Here is a 23101-nt window from a genome sequence, read left to right as displayed (position 1 = left end):
TTTGGGATGGACATGTCTTTATCTATGTCATTCATGTGCACTTCAACACAAGGTGGTAGTCAATTCGGTTCCACTTCATCCCCTATGTCATCCCCCATCTTCATAGCCCTCTTAAATCTCATGATGCAAATTGTTTCGATCAAATCTGACCCTATAGGTGTATTCAGCATGGTTGATTTAATAAGAATAAGAATCAACCCTTGGTTCATTATTTTTTTTTCAACCAAAAAATATGATTTTTTAAGTCACAAAATTGTGTTTTGTCAACCGTTAATCGCCAAAAAATCCTGTACACGAGTCGTATTTTGGCGATTTAAACTTTGATATTGGCTTATGAATAGTCTAGAACACATCTGTTGGGTCCGATTTGATCAAAACAACTTGCATCCTTGAGATCCCAAGGAGGGTTAAAAGTTATGGGGGATAAATGAAACCGATTTGGGATTGGGTGGTGGTTGCTTGGTGAGAAGTGAAATCGTTTCGATATTGGTGTTTGTCATTCTACCCAGGCTGCAACGCTATCATCTTCCTTGTTTTGATGTAATGTATAGATCTGGTCCTCAAGCCAAAGACTTGAGGTGAATGACCCTGTGCTGCTAATAAGGGTGTGCACGGTCTCTTGGTTAATATGTTCTGCTATGGCCCTTGGGCCCACGGATGCCAACAGACTGGGCCTGGGCCAGATATCACATATGGGATCTATAAACATTTCCTAGGCATTAGGCAAACTGGGGTTAGGCTGACTCCTGCCAGTTATACAATGATACCACTGGGATTTGAACTTGCAACGTCCCAACACAATGTGACGTGTGCTAGCTGCTCCTACCAGACAAGCAGAGCCCCATTGGTGTTTTCCTAGACATTATTAACTATAGGATCACACCTGATCAAGTTCCAAGGGGTTTGGTGCAGTGGGATGGGGCCTAGGCCGCTAGACTGGCAGACAAGGTTCTAATTCCATGGCCGTCAAGTCAACCCAATGCGACTCCCTGGGGGTGAGGGGTGACGCCCTGTTGTGCAATAAAAGTGGGGAATTAGCCTAAGGGGGTGTTTGCATGTCACAAAACTGGGCATTTTCTGCGGAAATGCATTGACGGACATGCATTTTTGCAGTGCCCAAAGTTTTGAAACAAACATGGGAGCGTGGATTTACTTCGATGGGCGTGCCAAAATGTATGCTGGACCCCCCTTCACAAAAATGGTCCCATGGGAGGGGGTCCGATTCCATTTCTGCAGCAGTGGAATCCACGGAATCGCCCCATTCCGTGACATGCAAACACTGATAAAGGTGGCGCTTATTGGGGACCTATGTCTTCGTTTTTTAAGAACAAAGGGTTTGTGCATTGAGAGAGAGAGAGAGAGAGAGAGAGAGAGAGAGAGAGAGAGAGAGAGTATTCTTTAGGTATAATGCCTAGCACAGTTTTGACATAATAATATTATATAGTTAAAATATTAACATGCCATTAATTTTCAAAGTGCAACTAGTTAAATTTCATGATTTATATTTTAAAGTTTAGGTGTTTATGTTTTTTAATGTGTCATTCGTGATGTTGCCGATTAATCACGATTTGACAAGGGTTTCGCATGTTGAGGTTGACCTATTCTTCTCCCAATTAATCAAGATTTACTGGGAGGCTAAGCCTTGAGTAATTGCCGATGATGAGTTTGGCTACCATAGGTGTGTTGGCTTAAGGTGTTTAAGCTGAAGGATGTTGAGCATTCGAATACTGGGGTGTGTGCCTCTTTCAAAAAGTGGGCAAGAGGGTTGACTACATGGCAGGGACTCATTCTCTTTTGTGCTGCGTCACTTGAACTGGGGTTTCCCTTGTAAGCTGGCTGGCCCAGGGAGAACATCTATCTTTGATATGAACTGCCTCTGTTGGTTCCATGGTGGTTGGTGTTAGATATGAAGCCATATGATCTATAGTCGTTGGTAGTTATATCTAATTGCCCTTGTTTTCTTCACAGGCAATGCCTCTATTATTAATAGGAGTGCTATTATTCATATCTTAGTATCTGACTTGCTACCTTTATTCCAGACCATTGATATATGCTCAGATACATATTTATGTATATAATATATGTATAAAATATATAATATATACATAATATATAATATGTAAAATTAGCCTATACGAGCCGAGCTTGCCTTGTTCATGTTCCGCTCATTTACCTAAACGAACCATCTTATAGCTCAGCTCGCTGAGCTCAATTTCTACTCAGCTTCTCACGAGCTGAGCCAAGCCGAACCGAATGGCAAGCTGCTCTAGTCTTGTTTCCCTGTCCTGCACATAACTGAGCCTTAGTAAGCTCGGTTATCGACCAACTGAACCTGAAATATTGGTGGCTGTCATAGGAGTTTGATGACTTGAATCACTCACTAACAAGGTGGTTTAAAGCCATTCGGATTAGGCTGATTTGATTCAGCCAATCTAGATTGGCCCAAATCAAGCTGCTGGGATTTTGTGCATAAACAGCTAACAGTGACACGAAAACCATAATATCATGGTCCTGAAATAAAACAAGGAAAATAATGCAATTCCTTCAACAGAATTGAATGAGAAGCTGCATGTGAAAATCTCGTGTACCAGTTTGCAGAGTTACAGTAAAGATGGTTTTTTTTTCACTCCATGGGATGACTTATCTATAGAGTTTTCCACTATCACTCCTACAAGTATCGAAGTATGATCAACCTCTGAATTTTAAATCACTATGTATACCTGAAGTTGGTCATTAGTTAGACTCTTGAAATACGAACATTACCAACCCACCTCAGGACTGTGGTTAGTGTTGACTAGGGCTGGAAAACATGCCCAGCTGCTCATGGCTTGGCTCATGTTTGGCTTGTAAAGAGCTCGTTTGAACTCGTACATTAGGTTCGACAAGCTGAATAAGCTTAGCTTGACTCGTATAAGCTCGTTAGGTAATTATAAAATATATTTTAGATATACTTGACATGTATTTGTCTGTGATCCTACTTCTTCCAGCTCTAAACCAATGTATTTTTTTTTTATAAATAAGACAGCTCGAGATCGTTGTGAGCTTGAACCTGTCTTGGCTCGCCACAAGAATGAGCCAAGCTTGAACACTTCAAACTCGTTTCCTTCAGCTCATTTACCAGCCCTAGTGTTGACCAAGACCTGACCGCTCTTTGTGAAGCAAATGTTACTTCCATACACAGCTGGCAGCGTAGAATTGTATGGCTTGATTTCTATTTTCTACTCTATGTTACCTCTCATGATTCTGTCTTCTTTTATACTTTTCAAAATGACAGATTTGCCCCTTCTAACATTCATATGTCATAATTAGGGATGTAAACAGAACGAGTTTGGGTCCAGCATCTGACCGAACCAAACCTGTTTACTCAAGTTTGTTAGGAAACTTTGGAACAGATTAATACTTGGATGCGGGTTTGGTCTTGCGTTTTGCATTCAAACCCAAATTCAAATCCGACAAAACCTCAAACCCGATCAAAACCTGAACAGATTAAGTGTAAATATTGGGTTTTAATCTAGTCAGTTTCAGGTTTGGTTTTATCTAATTAATTCTATCCGAACCCAAACCCGAACCCAAACCCAAACCCAATTAGGTCATACCCAATTAAGTCATAATTAGGGGTGTCAATGGGTCGGGTTTAGTTTGGACCTAGGTGGAACCAGGTCTGCCCCCCGATTTTTGGGTATGGTATCGGGTCCAAACACCAAAGAGAAACCATACCCAGACCCGGGCCATACTCGGTAAACAATATTTTTTTATCATTTTTACATTAAAAAATTATCGGTCTTAATCGTAACTTAGGTCGGACCGGTTCTGGTGTAAATTTTCACAAACTATACCCGGATCCATGTATTAATCGGACCTTCAGGTCCGGACTCGGGTATTAATCGGGTCTTCTTATTTATCACCATACCCGGATCCTATAGAGTTTGGTACGGTTCGGGTCCAGGTAAACCCGACCCGTTGACACCCTAATGGTAATGCCTAAACCCGACCCGTTTACATCCCAACCTGCAGCAGCTGCTGCCGCTCTGTCCATGGTTTCAGTAGCCTCTCCATGCCATGCCTTCAGCAAGACATCTCTTCATTGATATGCTCCCTCCAATCCCTCAAATGCAAGTCCCATGCAAAGCAACTCCATGCCCACGTCCTCAAAACTTCCCCATTCCTCAAATCTCCCTTTGTTGTTAGCGCCCTCATCTACGCCTACTCCAACCTCGGCCTCTTCCAGCAGGCTCTCTGCCTCTTCAACGGCGTTTCCTCACCAACCAACCTCTCGTGGAAGGCAGTCATCAGGGGGTACACCCATCATGGGCTCTACAACCAGGCCTTTCTCTTCTTCAGGAGGATGCGGGCTTCTGGGTCGCACCCAGATCATAACATCCTTCCTTCTGTGCTTAAATCGTGTGCCGCCTTGATGGATTTGAGGCTAGGAGAAGGGATTCATGGGTTTGTTATACGAGTGGGTTTGGATTCAGATATCTACACGGGTAATGCTCTCATGGCTATGTATACAAAGTGCTGCAAAATGGAGACGATGGGTGGTCGCCAATTGTTCGATGAAATGCCTGAGAGAAACTTCGACGAGAAGAGATTGGTTTCCAAGGAAGAATTCCATGGTCGTGGTGTTGGTTCGCTAGATATGACAAATGGGAGGATGGTTGGAGTGGAGTTTGTTGATTCTAGAAATGGGTATGATGAGTTTGGTTACATTTCGAATTGCAGTTCAGATGGTGGAGTTTTTTATGGAAGAGGTGATTGTGGGAATTTGAAAGGAGCGAAAAGAGTCCCAGAGGAGTTGCTGGTCATGGAGTGTGTGAAGAAACTGTTTGATAATATGCCTGAGAGAGATCTTGTATCCTGGAATACGGTGATCACGGGTTATGTGCAGAGTGGGATGTTTGGGGAAGCTCTTGGGATGGTAAGAGAGATGGGATTGGCTGATCTGAAGCCAGACTCGTTTACTTTGTCTAGCGTTCTTCCCATCTTTGCTGATGTTGTGAATGTTGATCAGGGTAAGGAGATTCATGGGTATGCTATTAGACGTGGGTTCGATAAGGATGTGTTTATAGGAAGCAGCTTGATTGATATGTATGCAAAGTGTACCAGAATCGACGACGCACACCGGGTTTTTGATCTCTTGACCCACAGAGATGCAATCTCGTGGAACTCTATTATTGCTGGGTGCGTGCAGAATGGATGTTTTGACGACGCACTGAGATTGTTCTGCGAGATGCAGAGTGTTAAAATCAAGCCTAAGGCTGCCACTTTCTCCAGCGTCATGCCAGCTTGTGCCCATTCAACAACACTTCATTTGGGGAAGCAGCTCCATGGATACATAATCAGAAATTGGTTCGATGATAATATTTACATCGCGAGTTCTTTGGTTGATATGTATTCAAAATGTGGAAACATAAAGATTGCTCGCTCGGTTTTCGACATGATGGAATCACCGGATATGGTATCTTGGACTGCCATGATCATGGGCTATGCTCTGCATGGCCATGCCAGCAATGCACTCTCTTTGTTCCATGAGATGGAAATGGCGAATGTGAGACCCAATTCGGTTGCTTTTGTCGCTGTGCTTACAGCTTGTAGCCATGCTGGGTTGATAGATGAAGCTTGGAAGATCTTCAACGGCATGAGCCGAGACTACGGCATTGCACCTGGTTTGGAGCATTATGCAGCTGTTGCAGATCTTCTTGGGCGTGCTGGGAGATTGGAGGAAGCTTATGAATTCATCTCTAGCATGAAAGTGAAACAGACAGCTAGCATATGGGCCACATTGTTGAGTGCTTGCAGAGTTCATCGAAACATTGAATTGGCGGAAAAGGTCTCGGACAAAATTTTCAAAATTGAACCAGAGAACATGGGAGCATATGTACTAATGTCAAACATCTACTCGGCCGCCGGTAGATGGAATGATGCTGCAAAGCTGAGGATTACAATGAGGGGCAAGGGGATCAAGAAGATACCAGCTTGCAGCTGGGTTGAGGTGAAGAATTCAGTGCATGCTTTTGTCGCTGAAGATAAATCCCACCCTGACTATGAAGCAATCCAGGACACACTGGCAGTTATTTCTGAACTGATGGAGCGCGAGGGATATGTTCCTAACACAGAGGATGTGCTGCATGATGTGGAGGAAGAGCAGAAGAGACACATGCTTTGCGGGCACAGCGAGCGGCTCGCCATAGCTTTCGGAATCATCAGCACACCTCCTGGGACGTCGATTCGGGTGACAAAGAACCTCCGGGTGTGCTCAGATTGCCACACTGCGACGAAGTTTATATCTAAAATCGTTGGAAGGGAGATTGTGGTGAGGGATGTGAGCCGGTTTCACCATTTCAAGGATGGGTCATGTTCCTGTGGTGACTATTGGTGAGTTTTGCATGAAGAGAAAACTCTTATATATCCATGACTTGGGTCAGTATGGTGGTAGATGTGTTATTTTTAAGGCTCTGTAAGTTAATCAATGAACTTTGTGATTTTGGATATTCTTGTTCTTACCATTTTATGGATGAAACAAATATACTGAAAACCACAAGCACTCTGACTCATTTGTGACAAGCTAACATGCATAGACTGGAATATGCGTCTGAAAAAGATTGTTATGCAAGGGTGACTGGTTAATGATGTCTTGCATTTCTGGAAGCCGAAACGCACGAAAAAACATCAGGAACCCAATGCACACATTTTATTTTATTTTTTGATAACAAAGAGGAGTTCTTGGTTATTTCTGAAAGTTCGTGAAATATTTGGAAATTTGAGGAACTTCAAGGATTTGGAGGACCAATATAGCCATTTCCTCTACTCTTTTGGTGCAAAAGTATTTGTAAGATTGCTTATTCTTATTGTTGTTGTTTGCGATATAGAATATGCAAAAAATTAAGCAACGACTTAAGCTTATCTTAAATCCACAGATTTTGTTGGCAGAACAAAGCCCACATAAATAACGGACTTAAACAACAAAAAAATGATGACAAGGCGAATAACATAAACCTACTATCTCCAATTCTTATTTTTGGGGACTTGCATCCAGAAATGAAGTATCAGATTCACAGCGGAGGTCCAACCAAACCCGATCCATTTGCACCTTTAAGCATGAATTTCCCTGGGCGAAATATCATCCAGGGCACTTGGGTTTTTTCTCATCCAAGCCTCTGTGGACTTGATCCACTTCAATGCTAGTTATCCAGATCCAAAAGAACCTGTAGGCTACTATTACCTTTGGAACACTGTTTTTTTGGTATCTCGCAATTGGCTAAGCACACCTTTTCTGGATATAGAGTTCCCAGGCCTAATCAACTGGGTCGGAACGTGTTGGATTAACCCCATTGATGGCCCTAAAACCTAGTTTTTTTTTGGTATTTCAGTGGGCTGCTATGAGCATTACACTGTGGACCACCTTGAAGTTTGCACCGTTCATCTCTTAGATCCGAGATCTCTGTCTGCTACTTGCATACTTCATGTTATCCATGGTTATGCTAAGCTACTTTGGAAGTAAAAGCAATGATTAATGAAAATTTCAACATTGCCCAAGTGGGTCTTCTCTCATCTCCATGACCAAAAACCATCATGACATCCATCAACACGATTCATCACCTTGGAAAAGGAAAAAGGACGTTTTTGCACGTTATACATAGTTCTACACAGGAAAATGAAATAAAGGAAACTAATTAGACAAAAGAAGGGAGGGAAGAACATGCTAGACTTTATCCATGTTATGCCTTCCACGTCTACCTAACGCATACTAAAGATTTCATCTCTCTCTCTCTCTCTCTCTCTTCCTTTAACCTCCCTTCTAAAAAAGCAAAGAGAATTCTTCATTGTGGTTGGTTCCTTTGCAAGCAACTCCCCTTAAACGATGGCTTCCATACCCTCTTCTCCTATGCACACCAGTGAGGAAGAAATCAAAGATGAACTTTTCATGGCTGACAAGGAAGAGAGACAAATCTCAGTTGATCCCAAGTCATTGAAAACATCCTCGTTTACGAAGAATTTCCGACCGCCATCGCAATTCCGATGGAAGAAACAAACATCATACGGAAAACAGAAGTTCATTAGCGCAAGCCTACCTCCTTCTGCCAATTCGTCTCCGAGATCGTCAGAAGATTCATTCAAAGGTAACAAGGATGCACACTTATGGAGCATAAATAGCGATCTAACTCCGACCACAAGGAAGTGGTCCTTTCTAAGGCACGGTTCGATCGGTCGTAGCAGATCTTGCCACATCGGCGAGCGAACATATGAACCCTCTGATGAGTTTGAGCTTGGAAAGACAATGAGTCGAGAGGAAATCAAGGACAGTAATGAATCAAGGATGAGCACTTATACCCAATATAATTCTGTCGGTAGCAGAAGCAACAATTCTGATGACAAGTACATCCAGGTGGATGATAAAGTGTACAAGTTGAACAAATCCAATATTGATGATGATAATGCTTTTCACTGTGGCGCAATGTGCATGTTCTTGCCTGGCCTTTCCAAGGGAAAACAAGTGAAAAAAGAGATTGACAACAAGGGATATGCTAGTGATAACGAGGGAGGTGGGGTGGTAGCATCTAGTAGGGTATCTTTAGAGAAGTTTGAGTGTGGATCTTGGACATCTTCAGACATTATGGATGATGAGGCAGGATCACAAGTTGGTCTCTTCTTTGATTTACCCATGGAAATGATCAGATCCAATGGCAACGATGCTACTTTGCCGGTTTCGACTGCTTTCGTTTTCAACAACGATAAGGTGCCAGGGATGAGTGGCGTCCTGAAGAAGAGCACATCATCTTTTTCAAGGAAATCCGTTGATTCTTCTCGCCATGTTCGTTTCTCTCTCAATTCCCAACCATCTTTCTTGAAATCAACATCATCTTCCAGTTTGGTGGTCTCACCACGCCTTGAGAAGGCCAGGGAAGACCTCAATGCATATTTGGAAGCCTCCTCGTGAGGCACAATGAAGAAGTTGCCACCTTGGTCCAGAAGCTTGATATTTGGAATTTTATGAGAGTATCACTCACCCTATAGGTAGTGACTCTTATGTTTTGTTATATCTTTTGAGAATAGAATTTATTGGTGCCTTAATTTGATTTGGAGAGCAGACCTAGTGATCGGACCGAGTATCTTGCAAGGTGATCAATTTAACCAATGAATGCCATGAGTCCCCTATGGGAGTACGAGGCGATTGGGGGACACGTGGCATCCATATGCTTGGCCTAGTACTTTTGCAAGGTATTTGTCCGAGGAATTTCCTCTCATTGATTTGGTTGTTTCACAAAACTTACCCAAATTGTTCTTTGGTGATGACTCGCATGAGGGCATATGCATTTTGTTGCATTTATCATATAAGCATGATTTTATATCTCTAGACACTATAAGTTTGGCTGCATCTCATGTGATTTGGGAATCACATGAAATTTAGAAAGTGAATATCATTTGAATAGTATAAAAAAACTATCAAAATTAAGTTTTTTTTGGTACATAATTTCAAAAGTAAGTCTCATAAAAAAAGAGTTGGCTCGTAACTCAAAAGTGAGATTTAAAAAGTGAATCTTATTTGTGTGAGATTCACTTTCTTATCATGAGATTTTGAAAGTGAAACTCTTTTGAACAATACTTTTACTTTTCAAAAAACACAACCAAAGAGAAATGCAATTTATTAGCACTTGCAAATGATCGTATGTACGAATGACGTTAAGGAGGGGATGATTTAGCAGTGAAACGCGGTGGTAGTTGCTCTAATTGAATGGAGTCTACTTGAGGAAGTTTGGCTAAAATGATGGGTCAAGAATGTTGATTATGACAAATGCTAAGTCAAAGTTTGCTCATTTTTTTTTTGTCTTTTTCAGTTGTGTTTGTGGTGATCCACTCCTTCATGAGGGCAATCTACAAAAATATGCCCACTGTTTTCCAGCAAATTAATTGCATCCCTACTCATTCGTGCATCCTTCAAACACACAGCCAGTTTTCCAACAATCATCCCTGGTATTGAGGTGGGTTTAGTTGTGTTAATCAGGCAAAAAAAGAAGGGAGCGCGGTTTCCCATACCTTATCGCACATCTTACTATTTCATGACCTTCCTTGTTGGACGTTCTTGCTGCAGATGTCTCTTCTTCCTTCGTTGAATTTGAATATCTTAACCCAACTCCATCCGATCCAGAACTTGGCTTAACAATTCCATGCGTTAGATAGCCAACAAAACTCAAGCTCATCTCATTGTGCAGCCATAAGGTCCCTATCACTACCCACTGTCTCTATCTTGGATGGATCTTGGGATCAAATTCTACATGGAGCTGTCACAAAATTAATGACGGGTGATAGAGATGGCTGTGGACCGGATCAGGGGCGGGGGACAAGGTCTCCACCCTCGCCCCATCTCAAAATCCTGCCCTCCATCCCCACACGAGTTTTGATTTTAGCCCCCATCCCGGCCTCCATCTCCATTTCATGTCCTCCGTCCCCAATCCAAACTGGGTAAGACAAGGAAGGACCCCATTTCCTCTCAGTCCATTGCCATCCATAAAGAAGGATTGGGGACGGGGCAGGGGAAAGCATAAGTCCTTTCCCGCACGGGTTTTGATTTTAACCTCCATCCTCGTCTCCATCCCCGTTTCATGTCCTCTATCCCCGGTCTAAATGGGGCGAGGCGGGGCAGAGCCCCGTTTTCCCTTGGTCCATTGCCATCCCTAAAGAAGGATTGGGGACAGGAAGGGGGTGGGGCAGGGATCAAGATGGGGGCAGGGGGAAAGCGTAAGTCCATCCCCACACTTCTTGATTTTAACCTCCATCCCCGTCTCTATCCGCCCTTTTTAACCTCCATCCCTAGTCCAAACACGGGGTGAGGCGGGGCCCTGCTTTATCCCTCATCCCTAACTGGTGAGCAATTCATGTGACCGCTAGACTAGCCAAGGATAAGAACCAACACCAGACCCCTTTGGAAGTCCTATCACCCGTTTTTTTTTTCATCAGACCCTTTTCATGTATCAGAGAAAAGATTAACACGTAAGTGGAAGAATTTTGGTAATGAATTCTCAATTGATGATGCCGGCTCCTTGGGGCTCTATATTCATTTTGAACCTCCAAGGTTTTGGGTAGAGCCAGAGTAGAGGATCATCGTGCTCAACTGCTGGCGGTAACATATTAACTATCTACAGAAGAGAGGGGTGAGCCTTATCAATGTGGAATTGAGAAGGGGGTATTAACCAGAGAGTAAGCAGCATTTGAGCCACGCTCTCTTTCATTCTCCCATAGAATTTTCCATCTTATTATTACTCCATCCGATGAAAGGTAGCAACAACTCTTGAGTTTTAATGCTTGGATGCTTTCTTTACTGGACAAACAGGAAGCTTGGCTGGTAGAGTAACTAGTTATAGGATGGGATATTCTTCATTCAAGCATCTCAAAAGAGTAAACATCCATCATCTCTTCTTCGCTATGCCCTTGGGTTTGGGCTGACTATTGGTCTAGAAAGAAAGTCCTACAATGATCATGGAACCATAGAAATAGATAAGGGACTATTCCCAAATGGCATCTCAAATCCTTATTCCAATTCCATTGGATAGGACTGGAGTCATGAAAAGAGCTAAAAGAAGATAAGATCTAACAAAAAAGGGCAGCTATTGACCGATGCCATACACCTTCGACCAAGCGACTTTCATGCAAGAGTCATCTATTCTTTATGTCCTAGAAGCAAAATTATACCTTTATTATCCAAATATGGATATGGAAAAGAAAAAGCTAATAATGCTTCTCATTTTTATTATTTTTTTCCAAAGTACGAGTTTGATTTAACAACTACATTGACAATGTTCCCTTGTGACTTATATTGTAAAGTTGCGTCTAGAGTCTGTTTTGCTTTTGATGAGTCTGATGTAAGCTGCTCGGTTTAGGTGAATCAATACCCCAAAGGGGCATCCCGTATACTTGAATTGTAATAGCCTGCGGGCAAAATTGTGAATAGATTAAATGCATTGAGCTTTCTTTTGTTCACCCTTGTTGTGATTGCAATTCTTCTCTCTCTATTCTCTCTTACTCTCTTGCACTTTGATTACAAGCTTCCGTGACTGGCAAGTGAGATGACAAGTAGGTTTGCGAAGGTAAGAAAGGACCGTCACGTCACACTGACCTATTAAAGAAAATAGGCCCATGACAAGTGGTACCAAAGCTCGTTCTCATGCTGGGAAAGGGACTACAGAGTCAGTATCGACAGACACGCCGACAGACTGCGATTTGTGAGCAAGATATCATGGCGCCTTATCAAAACTTACGCAACAGCAAAGGCAAGGCAATTGCTGAAGCTGAGAAGATTGGTTCACCTCGGTGCCAAGAGGAATTGGCTGCAACTGTCAACAGGTTGGTGGAAGATGTGACTTCACACAAAGAAGTGATTTTACGCGCAGTTCAATTATTCAATGGACTGAATGATGTGGTGGTGAGCCTGCAAAAGCAAGTGATCTTGTTGGTGGAATAGGTCACTTCATTGATGATAACAATGATCGACTTGCAGACTGAAGTAGGGGAGCTTCAGTTAAAGAACCACACATTGCAGTGAACAATGACCCTGAATGATGAAAATAGTGAGATACCATCAAGTATTAATGTGCCAAGACCCGCAAAATTCAATGGTTCTCATGACAGCAAGGCCATTGAGAATTTCTTGTTCCAAGTAGAAGACTACTTGGATATTCAGAATGCGATCGTTGAAGATCTTATGATTAATGTAGCAACAACTCTACTCGATGGAGATGCTATCGCTTGGTGGAGGAGGAAGCACAATGACATGGAGATGGGTCAATGCGTGATAGACACCTTTGACAACTGCAAAATGGAGCTGCACAACTACTTCATGTCGAGGAATGCACAAAGGCAGGCATATCGGATGGTTGGCAAGCTTAAACATATTGGTTCGTTGCAAGACTATGTCTGAACGTTTCATAAGCTTATGCTGGAGGTGCCTAATATGTCAGAAGATGACAAGTTCAATTGGTTCATTGTGGGACTTCAACCATGGGCACAGTCTGAAGTGGAAATGAGCAACTTTCGTATTTTGGAAGATGCGTATATGGCGATCGAGCACTTAGTTGTTACTCAGCGCAAGCCTTTCACCCCATCAACCAAAGTCAGGAAGAAGACTGACCACGAAGGCAAGAAGGACGAGCAACGCGACAACAAAGGTGAGGCATCGACACACCATCAATCTGATAAAAAACAAAACTACACAAAGTATAACAACATCAACAAGGGTGTGGTTGTGACATGCTGGTTTTGTGGAGATTGACATATCGTCAGGTAGTGTCCAAAGCACCTCGTGAAGGATGACGTGCATGCCAATGCTGCGCAGGTAGAAGGCAGCGAGATTGAGACTATGCAACCACGACTGAGAGCCATTTGGACGATCAACGTAGCTAAAAGTTACGAGTTGAGAACATGCAGGTTAGCAAAGAACTGATGTATCTCGAAGTCATTACGAATGAAAAGTCTACTTCAGCTATGGTAGACTCTGAAGCCACACACAACTTTATCTCGTGGGAAGAGGTAGCGCGGTTAAGCTTGAAGCCTGGGCCAAAGCAGATGACCATCAAAATGATGAATTCTAAGGCCAAGCCCATCCTTGGTGAAGCAAGAGATGTGGCTATCCAAGTGGAGAGTTGGGTTGACAAAGCTAACTTCTTTGTAGTGCCCTTAGACGATTTTAAGATGATTTTGAGTATGAAGTTTCTGCGGAGCCAAAATGTTATGATGCTGCCAAAGTTTAACACATTGACGATTATGGGTCAAACCTGTCCCACACAGTGCAGTGCCTTACGCAGAAAGGCAAGTCTTCAGTATTATCAATGATGCAGTTGAAGAAGAGTATCAAGCATGGGGAGCATACATTTTTAGTTATTGTGCGCACAGAAAAAGAGAATGTGGAAGCAGCAATGCTGCCGACCCTAGCCCCACTGTTGGAGGAGTTTCGGGGAGTGATGCCTCCAGAATTGCCAAAGCGTCTTCCAGCAAGACGTGAGGTCGACCATAAGATTGAGTTGACTTCAGGAGCGAAGCCTCCCGCAATGGTTCCATATCACATGGGGCCTGCTGAGTTGAAGAAGTTGCACAGACAGCTAGACGAGATGTTGGATGCAAGCATCGTTCATCCATCGAAAGCCCCATTTGGCACCCCGATCCTATTTCAGATGAAACATGATGGCTCTAAGCGATTGTGTGTGGATTATCGTGCGCTAAACAATGTCATGATAAAGAACAAGTACCCGTTGCCTCTAATAGTAGACTTGTTCGATCAGTTGGGCAATGCCCGAGTCTTTTCAAAGCTAGATTTGAGATCGGGTTACTGGCAGGTGAAGATTGCAGATGACGATGAGTCGAAAACAACTTGTTTCACCAGCTATGGTGCTTACAAATTCTTAGTAATGCCATTCGGGTTGACGAATGCTCCAGCCACGTTCACGACCCTAATGAATCAGATTTTTTACCCGTACTTAGACAAGTTCGTGGTAGTCTACTTGGATGATATTGTGATCTACAACAACAACATGGAGAAACATGTTGAGCACTTACGAACAATGTTTAAGGTGCTGAAGAAGAATGACCTCTGTGTCAAACGAGAGAAGTGTCTCTTTGGGCAGGAGGATATTATCTTTTTGGCCACGTTGTGGGGCGTGGTGTGTTGCGCATGGATGAGCAAAAGATAAGAGCCATCCAGGAATGGGTTCCACCAAGAAAGGTCTCAGAGTTGTGATCATTCCTTAGTTTGACAAACTGCTATCAGCGTTTCATCGAAAGCTATTCCCTTATTGCTGCGCCCCTCACAGATTTGTTAAAGAAGAATCGAGTATCGCTCTAGATAGTAGCGTGCCAAGATGCCTTGAAGAAAGTCTTAGTGAGAGAGTCAGTGTTGCGACTGCCTGATCACTCAAAACCCTTTGAGGACCACACAGACACCTCAGACTTTGTCATCGACAAAGTTATTATGTAGGAGGGTCATCCGATTGCATATGAGAGTCGCAAGCTAAAGGATGCAGAGAGGTGTTACACGGTGCATGAACGTGAGATGACCACCATCGTGTACTGCCTCAGGACTTGGCGACACTACATTCTGGGTGCTCAGTTTGTCATCAAAACGAAAAATGTGGCCATGAGATATTTTCAGACACAAAAGAAGCTGACGCCTAAACAATCTTGATGACAAATGTTTTTGGTTGAGTTCGACTTTGCCTTGGAGTACAATGTTGGAAAGACCAACGTTGTTGCGGATGCCTTGAGCCGCATGGCTGAATTGGCAGCTGCGCACACATAGCCTTCTGAAATGCATTTGGAGGGCGCATTGCTAAGCTACATCCATATAGGTACGTAGCAGGATCCGACAGCACAACACCTTGTTTCTCTGGTACAGGCAGAGAATACTTGATGATTTTGGCTACAGGATGACCTTCTCGTGAAAAAAAGGGGAGGCATCTTTGTGCCATGGTGAGAAAGCTTCCGCCGAGAACTACTTAAGGAGTGTCATGATACACTATGGGCTAGGTATCATGTTCAGGAACAGACCTTAGCACTCCTTGAGCATGACTACTATTGGCCGCAGATGAGGAACGATGTTGAGTGGTATGTGTCGACATGCCTTATTTGCCAGCAAGATAAGAGGACAAACCAAAAGCCTGCCGGTCTCCTTGAGCCTCTATCAATTTCAGAACGTCCTTGAGATAGCATCTTCATGGACTTCATTGTTAGTCTGCCAAAGGTAGAGGCCTCAGTTCCATCCTGATTGTGGTGGATCGTTTCTCAAAGTATGTCACATTCATCCCAGCTTTGAATGTGTGCCCTGTTGTATTGTTTGTAAAGCATGTGGTGAAGCATTGGGGCATACCAAAGAGCATTGTGAGTGATTGCGATGCTCGCTTTATGAGCAAGTTCTGACATGAAGTATTTTAGCTACTTGACTCTGATTTATTGTTTTCAACAAGCTTCCATCCACAGACAGATGGGCAAACATAGTGCATCAATAAAATACTTGAGCAGTACCTTAGGCACTTTGTTAGTGCCAATAAAAAAAATTGGGTGAAACTCCTTGACGTGGCATAGTTTTGTTACAATATGCAGAAAAGCGAATCTTCAGGCCACAACCCGTTTGAGATAGCCACAGAGCAACAACCACCGACCCCACACACTCTTGTCGCACAAGAAAAAGGAAGGTCATCCTTCGCCTATCAGTTTGTTCGCAACTGACATGAGCATAATGAGTTGACAACGACATTCTTACACAAGGCGACAAGGAGAATGAAGAAGTGGCCGGACAAACATCGTCGGCCCGCTGGGTTCCAAGTTGGGAACCAAGTGTTGGTGAAGTTGTATCCTGGTCATATAGGCATCTTCTGTGGGTGGCACTGCGGATTTCTCAGAAAGTATGAAGAACCCTTCACCATCACAAAGAAGGTGGGCAAGCTGGCGTACAAGCTGGAGTTGCCCTTAGACTTCAAGGTGCACCCGGTGTTCCACATGTGCAACCTTAAGCAATTCCATCTAGACGATGAAGATCCGGAACCCAGCGTGCCACAATGCGCTTCCATCATGCAAAGAGCCCCGACAACACAACGGACCGAGAATCACCTCAGTAAGATCCTTTGTCACAAGGTCAACTACTTGGACGAAGCGAAGAAATACCTATTGCAGTGGGAGAAAACATCAGAACCAACATGGGAGCCTGCATTTCGAATGAACAACCGCTACCCGACTAAAGTCAAGGCTTACCATAAAACATATAGCACCGAGGATGATGCATGATTTGAAGGGAAGAGCATGTTCCCTTGTGACTTACATTGTAAAGTTGCGTCTAGAGTCTGTTTTGCTTTTGTTGAGTCTGATGCAAGTTGCCCGGTTCAGGTGAATCAATACCCCGAAGGGGCAGCCCGTATACTTGAACTATTATAGCCTGCGGCAAAATTGTTAATGAATTAAATGTGTTGAGCTTTTTTTTGTTCACCATCATTGTGATTGTTTTTTGTGATTGCAATTCTTCTCTCTCTATTCTCTCTTGCACTTTGATTACAAGCTTTCACGACTGACAAACGAGCTGACAAGTAGGCTTGTGACGGTAAGGAAGGACCGTCGCGCCACGCTAGCCTATTGAAAAAAATAGGCCCGTGACAAACAAACTCTTTGTCTAAAATAAAACCCGAATCTAGTGCTTGCCTTTGACTATCAAGGCTTCCCCTTCTCACTTGTTGCAAGCATCTTCTCAACTCCGTACAATCTCCGCTCTTGATAGAGCTCCGTGGGTGCAGCTCAGGGAGCACATGCGAAGGAAAAACAGACCTTTTGGGGTTTTGACTGCTTTGAATTATTCCGCTCAAAACAAGCTCAAACTTTTTCTTTTCTTTTCTTTTTGTTTTTTCATCCACTCGTCTTAAACGACGCAGATGATAATAGATATCAACTCATCCTTATCTTCAGTCTCTAACGTCATACCTCTTGCGAGATTTCATTTTTGCATGTTGTTTTCATCAAATCTGACGTTGTAGATGAATTCAACACGGTCGATCAATTTGATAGGAGTTGACCCCTGGATTGTGTTTTTTCAACAAGAAAAATTATGATTGTTTAATCATAAATTTTTACTGTTTTTGAAATCTGCACATAGACCACATTCCAGTGATTAAAACAACGATCTTCACGCAAAGCATGGAAATCACATTAAATTTGATGAAAACAAACCTACAACAATGGAATCTCATAAAAGGCATGGCATTTGGGGTATGAAAATAGGGAAACTATGTCACAGGGGACACGCCATTTTGGTGGAATGTCCCAAGTGACTCCAGTTGGACACGCTCTGACATAACTCAGACACGCATAACATTATTTTAATAGTTCTAAATAATCTTTAATAATATTTTTAAAAATGGTTTTATATACTAAAATATCAAAAATAGTTTTTAATCATTAAAAAATATGAATACCCATAAAAACTTTCTACCCATATCTTTGTAACTTAACCATTAATAGAATTGTAGACTGAGGGGAGACCCAGTCATATTCAACATCACCAACGTTTGGTGATCTTATAGAAACCGCACGTCTGTACTTCTACATTTTACATTGGTGAAAAAACAAGTGTTCTTCTCCAAATATCACCTATTGTGAAAATATCATGTTTTATTGTAATATAATCATTTCTTAATTGTTCCCTTGTTTATATTTTTCTTTATTTAGTGTATGTTCTCGTTCGCATATTTTATATATGTAAATATTTTTTTCAAGATTTTCTTTGGGAAACCCAGATTTTTATCTTTCAATGTAAGTAGGGATTTTGAGACGGCTCCGCCTCCACCCCGTCTCAAAATCCTATCCTCCATCCCCGCACGGGTTTTGATTTTAATCTCCATCCCCGTTTCATGTCCTTCATCCCCGGTCCAAATGGGGTTAGGCGAGGCGAGGCGAGACCCCGTTTCCCCTCGGTCCACTGTCATCCCTAAAGAAGGATTGAGGACGGGGAGGGGCAGGACAAGGTGGGGATCAGGATGGGGACAGGGTGGGATGTGGCGGGGGAAAGCGTAAGTCCATCCCAGCCTCCATCCCCGCTTGGGTTTTGATTTTAACCTCCATCCCCGTTTCATGTCCTCCATCCCTGGTCCAGACGGCGCAAGGCAGGGCAGGACCCCGTTTCCCCCGGTCCATTGCCATGGAAATACAAAAGAGTTCACATCATGGAAATTTCATTTTATCTCTTTTTATAGGCAAGCTTGGACATAGGTAGGGATACAAACGTACCCTTTCAGTATGGCACTTTTATGATTTTTGGCTGTTCTGACCCTATTCGGATCAGACTTTTTTTTATGTATTTAGCTGAGCCGGACCCCCCGATCGGTTTGCATCCCTACACATGGGATTCGAACCCTAGACCCTCAATTAAGTGTGACCTAACCATCAAGCTATCTCATTCAATCTCCATTCTCAAAAATTGCACCACTCCTTATTTGTAGAAATTCAGGATCCATGAAATTGTGATTTTCATTGGTATTCAAATATCCATCAAATGTTTGTTATTCAGTTTCTAAAAGAAAAAAAACACACCAATTTTTATTTTATTTCAACAGATGAGAGATAGGAAATCGAAGGATTTGGGTATGGTTAGATGTATCAAAGATGAAACGCAAAGGGTTTTAGTCAAAGATGAGGAGATTAAGGAGAGATGGAAAGATTATTTTGATAAGCTATTTAATGATAGTCATGCTCAAGATCTTGGAGACTTCTCCATTCCTTTTCATGAGATAAATCGTGACTTCATGCGCAAGATTCAAAAGAAAGAAATTACAGAGGCTTTGAAGAAAATGAAATCAAGAAGGGCAGTTGGCCCAGATGGTATACCTATCGAGGCTTGGAAATGCTTGGGAGAGAAAGGTTTAGAATGGTTGACAAATCTTTTTAACTTGATTTGGCGAACAAATAAGATGCCTAATGAGTGGAGGAAGAGTACTTTGGTGCCTTTATATAAGAATAAGGGTGATATACAAGATTGCACAAACTATCGTGGTATAAAACTCATGAGTCACACTATGAAACTTTGGGAGAGGGTGATTGAGTCTAGGTTGAGGAAGGTTGTCCTGATATCGGAGAATCAATTTGGTTTTATGCCTGGAAGATCAACTATGGAAGCTATACATCTTCTTAGACAACTTATTGAAAGATATAGAGAGAGGAACAAAGATTTGCATATGGTTTTTATTGATTTAGAGAAGGCATACGATAGAGTTCCTAGGGACGTTCTCTGGTGGACAATGATGAAGAAAGGTGTTTCTCTCAAGTACATTAGTATAATTAAAGATATGTATGAAGGAGTAGTAACCAATGTCCGCACTTGTGGAGGGGTGACAACCAATTTCCCGATAACGGTTGGGTTACATCAAGGATCTGCTTTAAGCCCTTTCCTATTTGCGATAGTGATGGATGAGCTTACGAGATCAATTCAAGAAAATGTACCGTGGTGTATGTTGTTTGCTGATGATATTGTTTTGATTGATGAGTCTAAAGCTGGGGTTAATGCTAAGTTAGAATTATGGAGACAGACATTGGAAGCTAAAGGTTTTAAGTTGAGTAAGAGTAAGACTGAATATATGGAATGTCGGTTTAGTAAGCAACGAAGTAGTGATGGGAGTGTAGTGAAGCTTGGTGAGCAAGATATACCGGTGAATGATTATTTCAAATATTTGGGATCCATCATTCAAAAGTATGGAGAAATTGATGGAGATGTAAATCATAGGATAAAGGTTGGGTGGATGAAATGGAAAAGTGCTACTGGAGTGCTGTGCGATCGTAGAATGCCATTGCGGTTGAAGGGAAAGTTTTATAGGACGACTATTAGACCCGCTTTACTATATGGTACGGAATGTTGGGCTGCCAAGAGACATCATATTCAAAAAATGAGTGTAGCTGAGATGCGGATGCTTAGATGGATGTGTGGAAATACAATAAAAGATAAGATTCGGAACGAAGAGATACGTAAGAAGGTAGGTGTTGCACCCATTGAAAATAAGATGCGAGAGAATCGTTTACGGTGGTTTGGACATATTCGGCGAAGGCCTAATGATGCTCCAGTTAGAAGGTTGGAGAAATGGGAAAATATATTAGTTAAAAGAGGTCGGGGTAGGCCTAGGAAGACTTGGATGGAGATGATAGGAAAGGATATGAATGCTTTGAACCTCACCGAGGACATGGTGTTGGATAGAAATGATTGGAGGAAAAGGATTCATGTGGAAGACCCAAAATGAATTTCTTTTTTGGTTCATATCGCTGACCCCAATTGTTTTGGGATGAAGGCGTAGTTGTTGTTGTTGTTGTTGTTGTAGAGAAAGTCTCTTATACATGCCCCATTAACTTAAAATGAAGTTCAAGCCAGTAACGTCCAGAACGTTAGAATGTCATTTTAAAGTTTGCCACGAGGGACTTATGAATGACCAGTGGGGGTGGTTGTGAAGGTGCTGAGACTAAGGCACCGGATCAAACCCCACTGGCGCATGGGTGTGTCCGTAGCTTTCAGAGGTGAGTCACGTAAGAGAGGGTGGTCGTAGGGCCTCACCCTGCTCGCTTTGCTGAGGGTTCCTCGTCATAAAAGAGAAAAAGAGTGCCTTACTAGGCAAATGTTTACCAAGGAAATGACATCGTTCAATTTAACTTGTACTCCAAGGCAAACATGAAATCTTGACCGAATGTTTGTGCAGCACGTGAAAATTGAAACGCGACCAAAACCATGGTCCCCAGTGTTCCTCCTTTGGAGTTCCTGAACATGGTCACATTTATTACCTACCCCCAAACATCGGCCCGAGAGGAAAAAACAAATAATGGTTAGGTTGGGAGTTCGTTAATCAAACGAACCTGTCACTAGTTTTTTAAATGTTTTTTTTTTTCAATTATAAAAATGAGAAGAACAGGAAAACTTAAACCTGGGTCCCACACAACAACTGTATTGCAATTATTTTTTTATTTTTGAAAGGCTAGCTGGGGTTAGGCAGACCCCTACCAGTTATACTACCATACCATTTGGGGTTCGAACTTGCAACGTCCCACCACAAGGTGACGTGCACTAACTTCTCCTGCCAGAAATGAGGAGCCCCAGTTGGTTGTATTGCAATTATTCTTCCAGAATGACAAATACAGATCATATGTGGTGTCAAGTATTTTTCTGAAACATGGCTCCAACTTTTAAACAAGTTGGCCTTGGTGGGCCCACTAGGGCCTCACATTCCGGGTTAAGACTACCTAAGAGTGCTTTTTTTTTTCGGACCCAGGCGGAACCAATTTCAGACCTGATTTGAGATTATGGTATCGGGTCCAATAAAACTCACCATAAGAGAAACCATACCCGAAACTTATAAGGATTACATGAGCCAGACCTAGACCATACCTGATAAAATAATATTTTTCTATCATTTTTACATTGAAAAATTGTGGATCTCGGAATTCGGGTTGGGCCTGGGTCTGGTATGAAGTTTTACAAACCATACCCTGCTCCATATATTAATCAGAACCTTCTGATTCAATTCGGATTCTAATTGGACCTTATTTATCACTAAACCCTGAGCCTATAGGGTTTGGTACGGGTCAGGTTGAGCCAAACCCGACCGCTTGACACCCCAAGGATGGTGCGTGTAATCGCATTTAACCTGATCCTCGGTCGGATTTGTCACCTGACATGGTATGACCAATGTTTGAAACCAGGGGAAGTGTACCTTGTTGCAAGGTCCCCCTAATTTATGAAAAGAGAGAAAACTTTGAGAAACTCGCTTCCCAAATAGGAGACTCAATTCCCTTTAGTGGGAAACCTGATTCTTTTTATTTCTCAAATTGATTCTCTTTTGTTTCCTTAATGCTTCCCTCTTGCTTATTATGGTTTCTCACTTGCTTCTTATGTTTTTCATATTAGTAATTTATATATTTTTTTATAATGAACTTGCATTTTGGTTTTATAGCTTTTTATATTTGTATTCACCTCCTTCTGGTAACTATGGTTCATCCCCTTCATAAAAATTTGTCCATGGTTGCCATGAACCAGTTGCACTTCAAGCAACCAAAGTAGGGTTTGGCTGAGCTTCTTTGGAAGAGCCAATATTATGATGAACAAATCATGGGGTGTTTGGAAATTTGGACAACCACTGCAACAAAGTGAGATTATCTGGGAATTTGCATCACTAGCCTCCAATGCAATTTCCCTGGTTATCCTATTTTTCTGAATAAGTAGGTGAATAGGAACACCTTCTTTACAAGTCATTGTCCAGAAGGACAGAAAACATAGTGTAGTTGGTAGGGATGTAAACTCTTGTCCAAGATGACAGAAAGCGTATGCAATTCCAAATCAAAAGAAACAACAAGGGCCGTAAAGACACTACAAAAATTCAGAACTACGGATAACAATTAAAAAAAAGAAAGAGTTGATGCAGAGAAAACAGGACAAAAAAACACTGGCGTTAACATCAATAACCAGAACGTACATCTTTATGTGCGAGTGGTTAGTGAACAGAACAATTAAATAAGAAGAGAAAAGACTAACATGCACATCCAAGGAAAGCTGTGGAGAACACATAGTATTAGGTAAAAATAAAAGGCTAAAGAAACACCACTGCTCACA

At 42.3% G+C, this 23101-nt stretch overlaps 2 protein-coding genes across 2 annotated transcripts; both read left to right on the top strand.

Moving 5' to 3' along the window:
- The first annotated feature begins 4036 nt into the window (after nucleotides 1-4036).
- LOC149819509 (Tetratricopeptide repeat (TPR)-like superfamily protein) lies at nucleotides 4037-6490 on the top strand. The gene has a single exon (XM_089984613.1). The coding sequence runs from the start codon at nucleotides 4055-4057 to the stop codon at nucleotides 6377-6379; it is 2325 nt and encodes a 774-aa protein (XP_089840739.1). The 5' UTR covers nucleotides 4037-4054; the 3' UTR covers nucleotides 6380-6490.
- Nucleotides 6491-7861: 1371 nt separating this feature from the next.
- LOC149819508 (uncharacterized) lies at nucleotides 7862-8938 on the top strand. The gene has a single exon (XM_089986415.1). It carries the CDS (start codon nucleotides 7862-7864, stop codon nucleotides 8936-8938), a length of 1077 nt encoding a protein of 358 aa, XP_089842541.1.
- The last annotated feature ends 14163 nt before the right edge of the window (nucleotides 8939-23101 follow it).

Source organism: Nuphar pumila, chromosome 13 (assembly GCF_984573655.1).
Source record: "Nuphar pumila chromosome 13, dmNupPumi1.hap1.1, whole genome shotgun sequence".
Taxonomy (NCBI): Eukaryota; Viridiplantae; Streptophyta; class Magnoliopsida; order Nymphaeales; family Nymphaeaceae; genus Nuphar; species Nuphar pumila.
Note: the sequence above shows the minus strand (reverse complement) of the source record. Positions and strands in the feature narration are given on the sequence as shown.

What these genes read in the sequence shown, in the direction of transcription:
- LOC149819509 (XM_089984613.1), top strand. Translation starts at nt 4,055, where the DNA reads ATGCCATGCCTTCAGCAAGACATCTCTTCATTGATATGCTCCCTCCAA.
- LOC149819508 (XM_089986415.1), top strand. Translation starts at nt 7,862, where the DNA reads ATGGCTTCCATACCCTCTTCTCCTATGCACACCAGTGAGGAAGAAATC.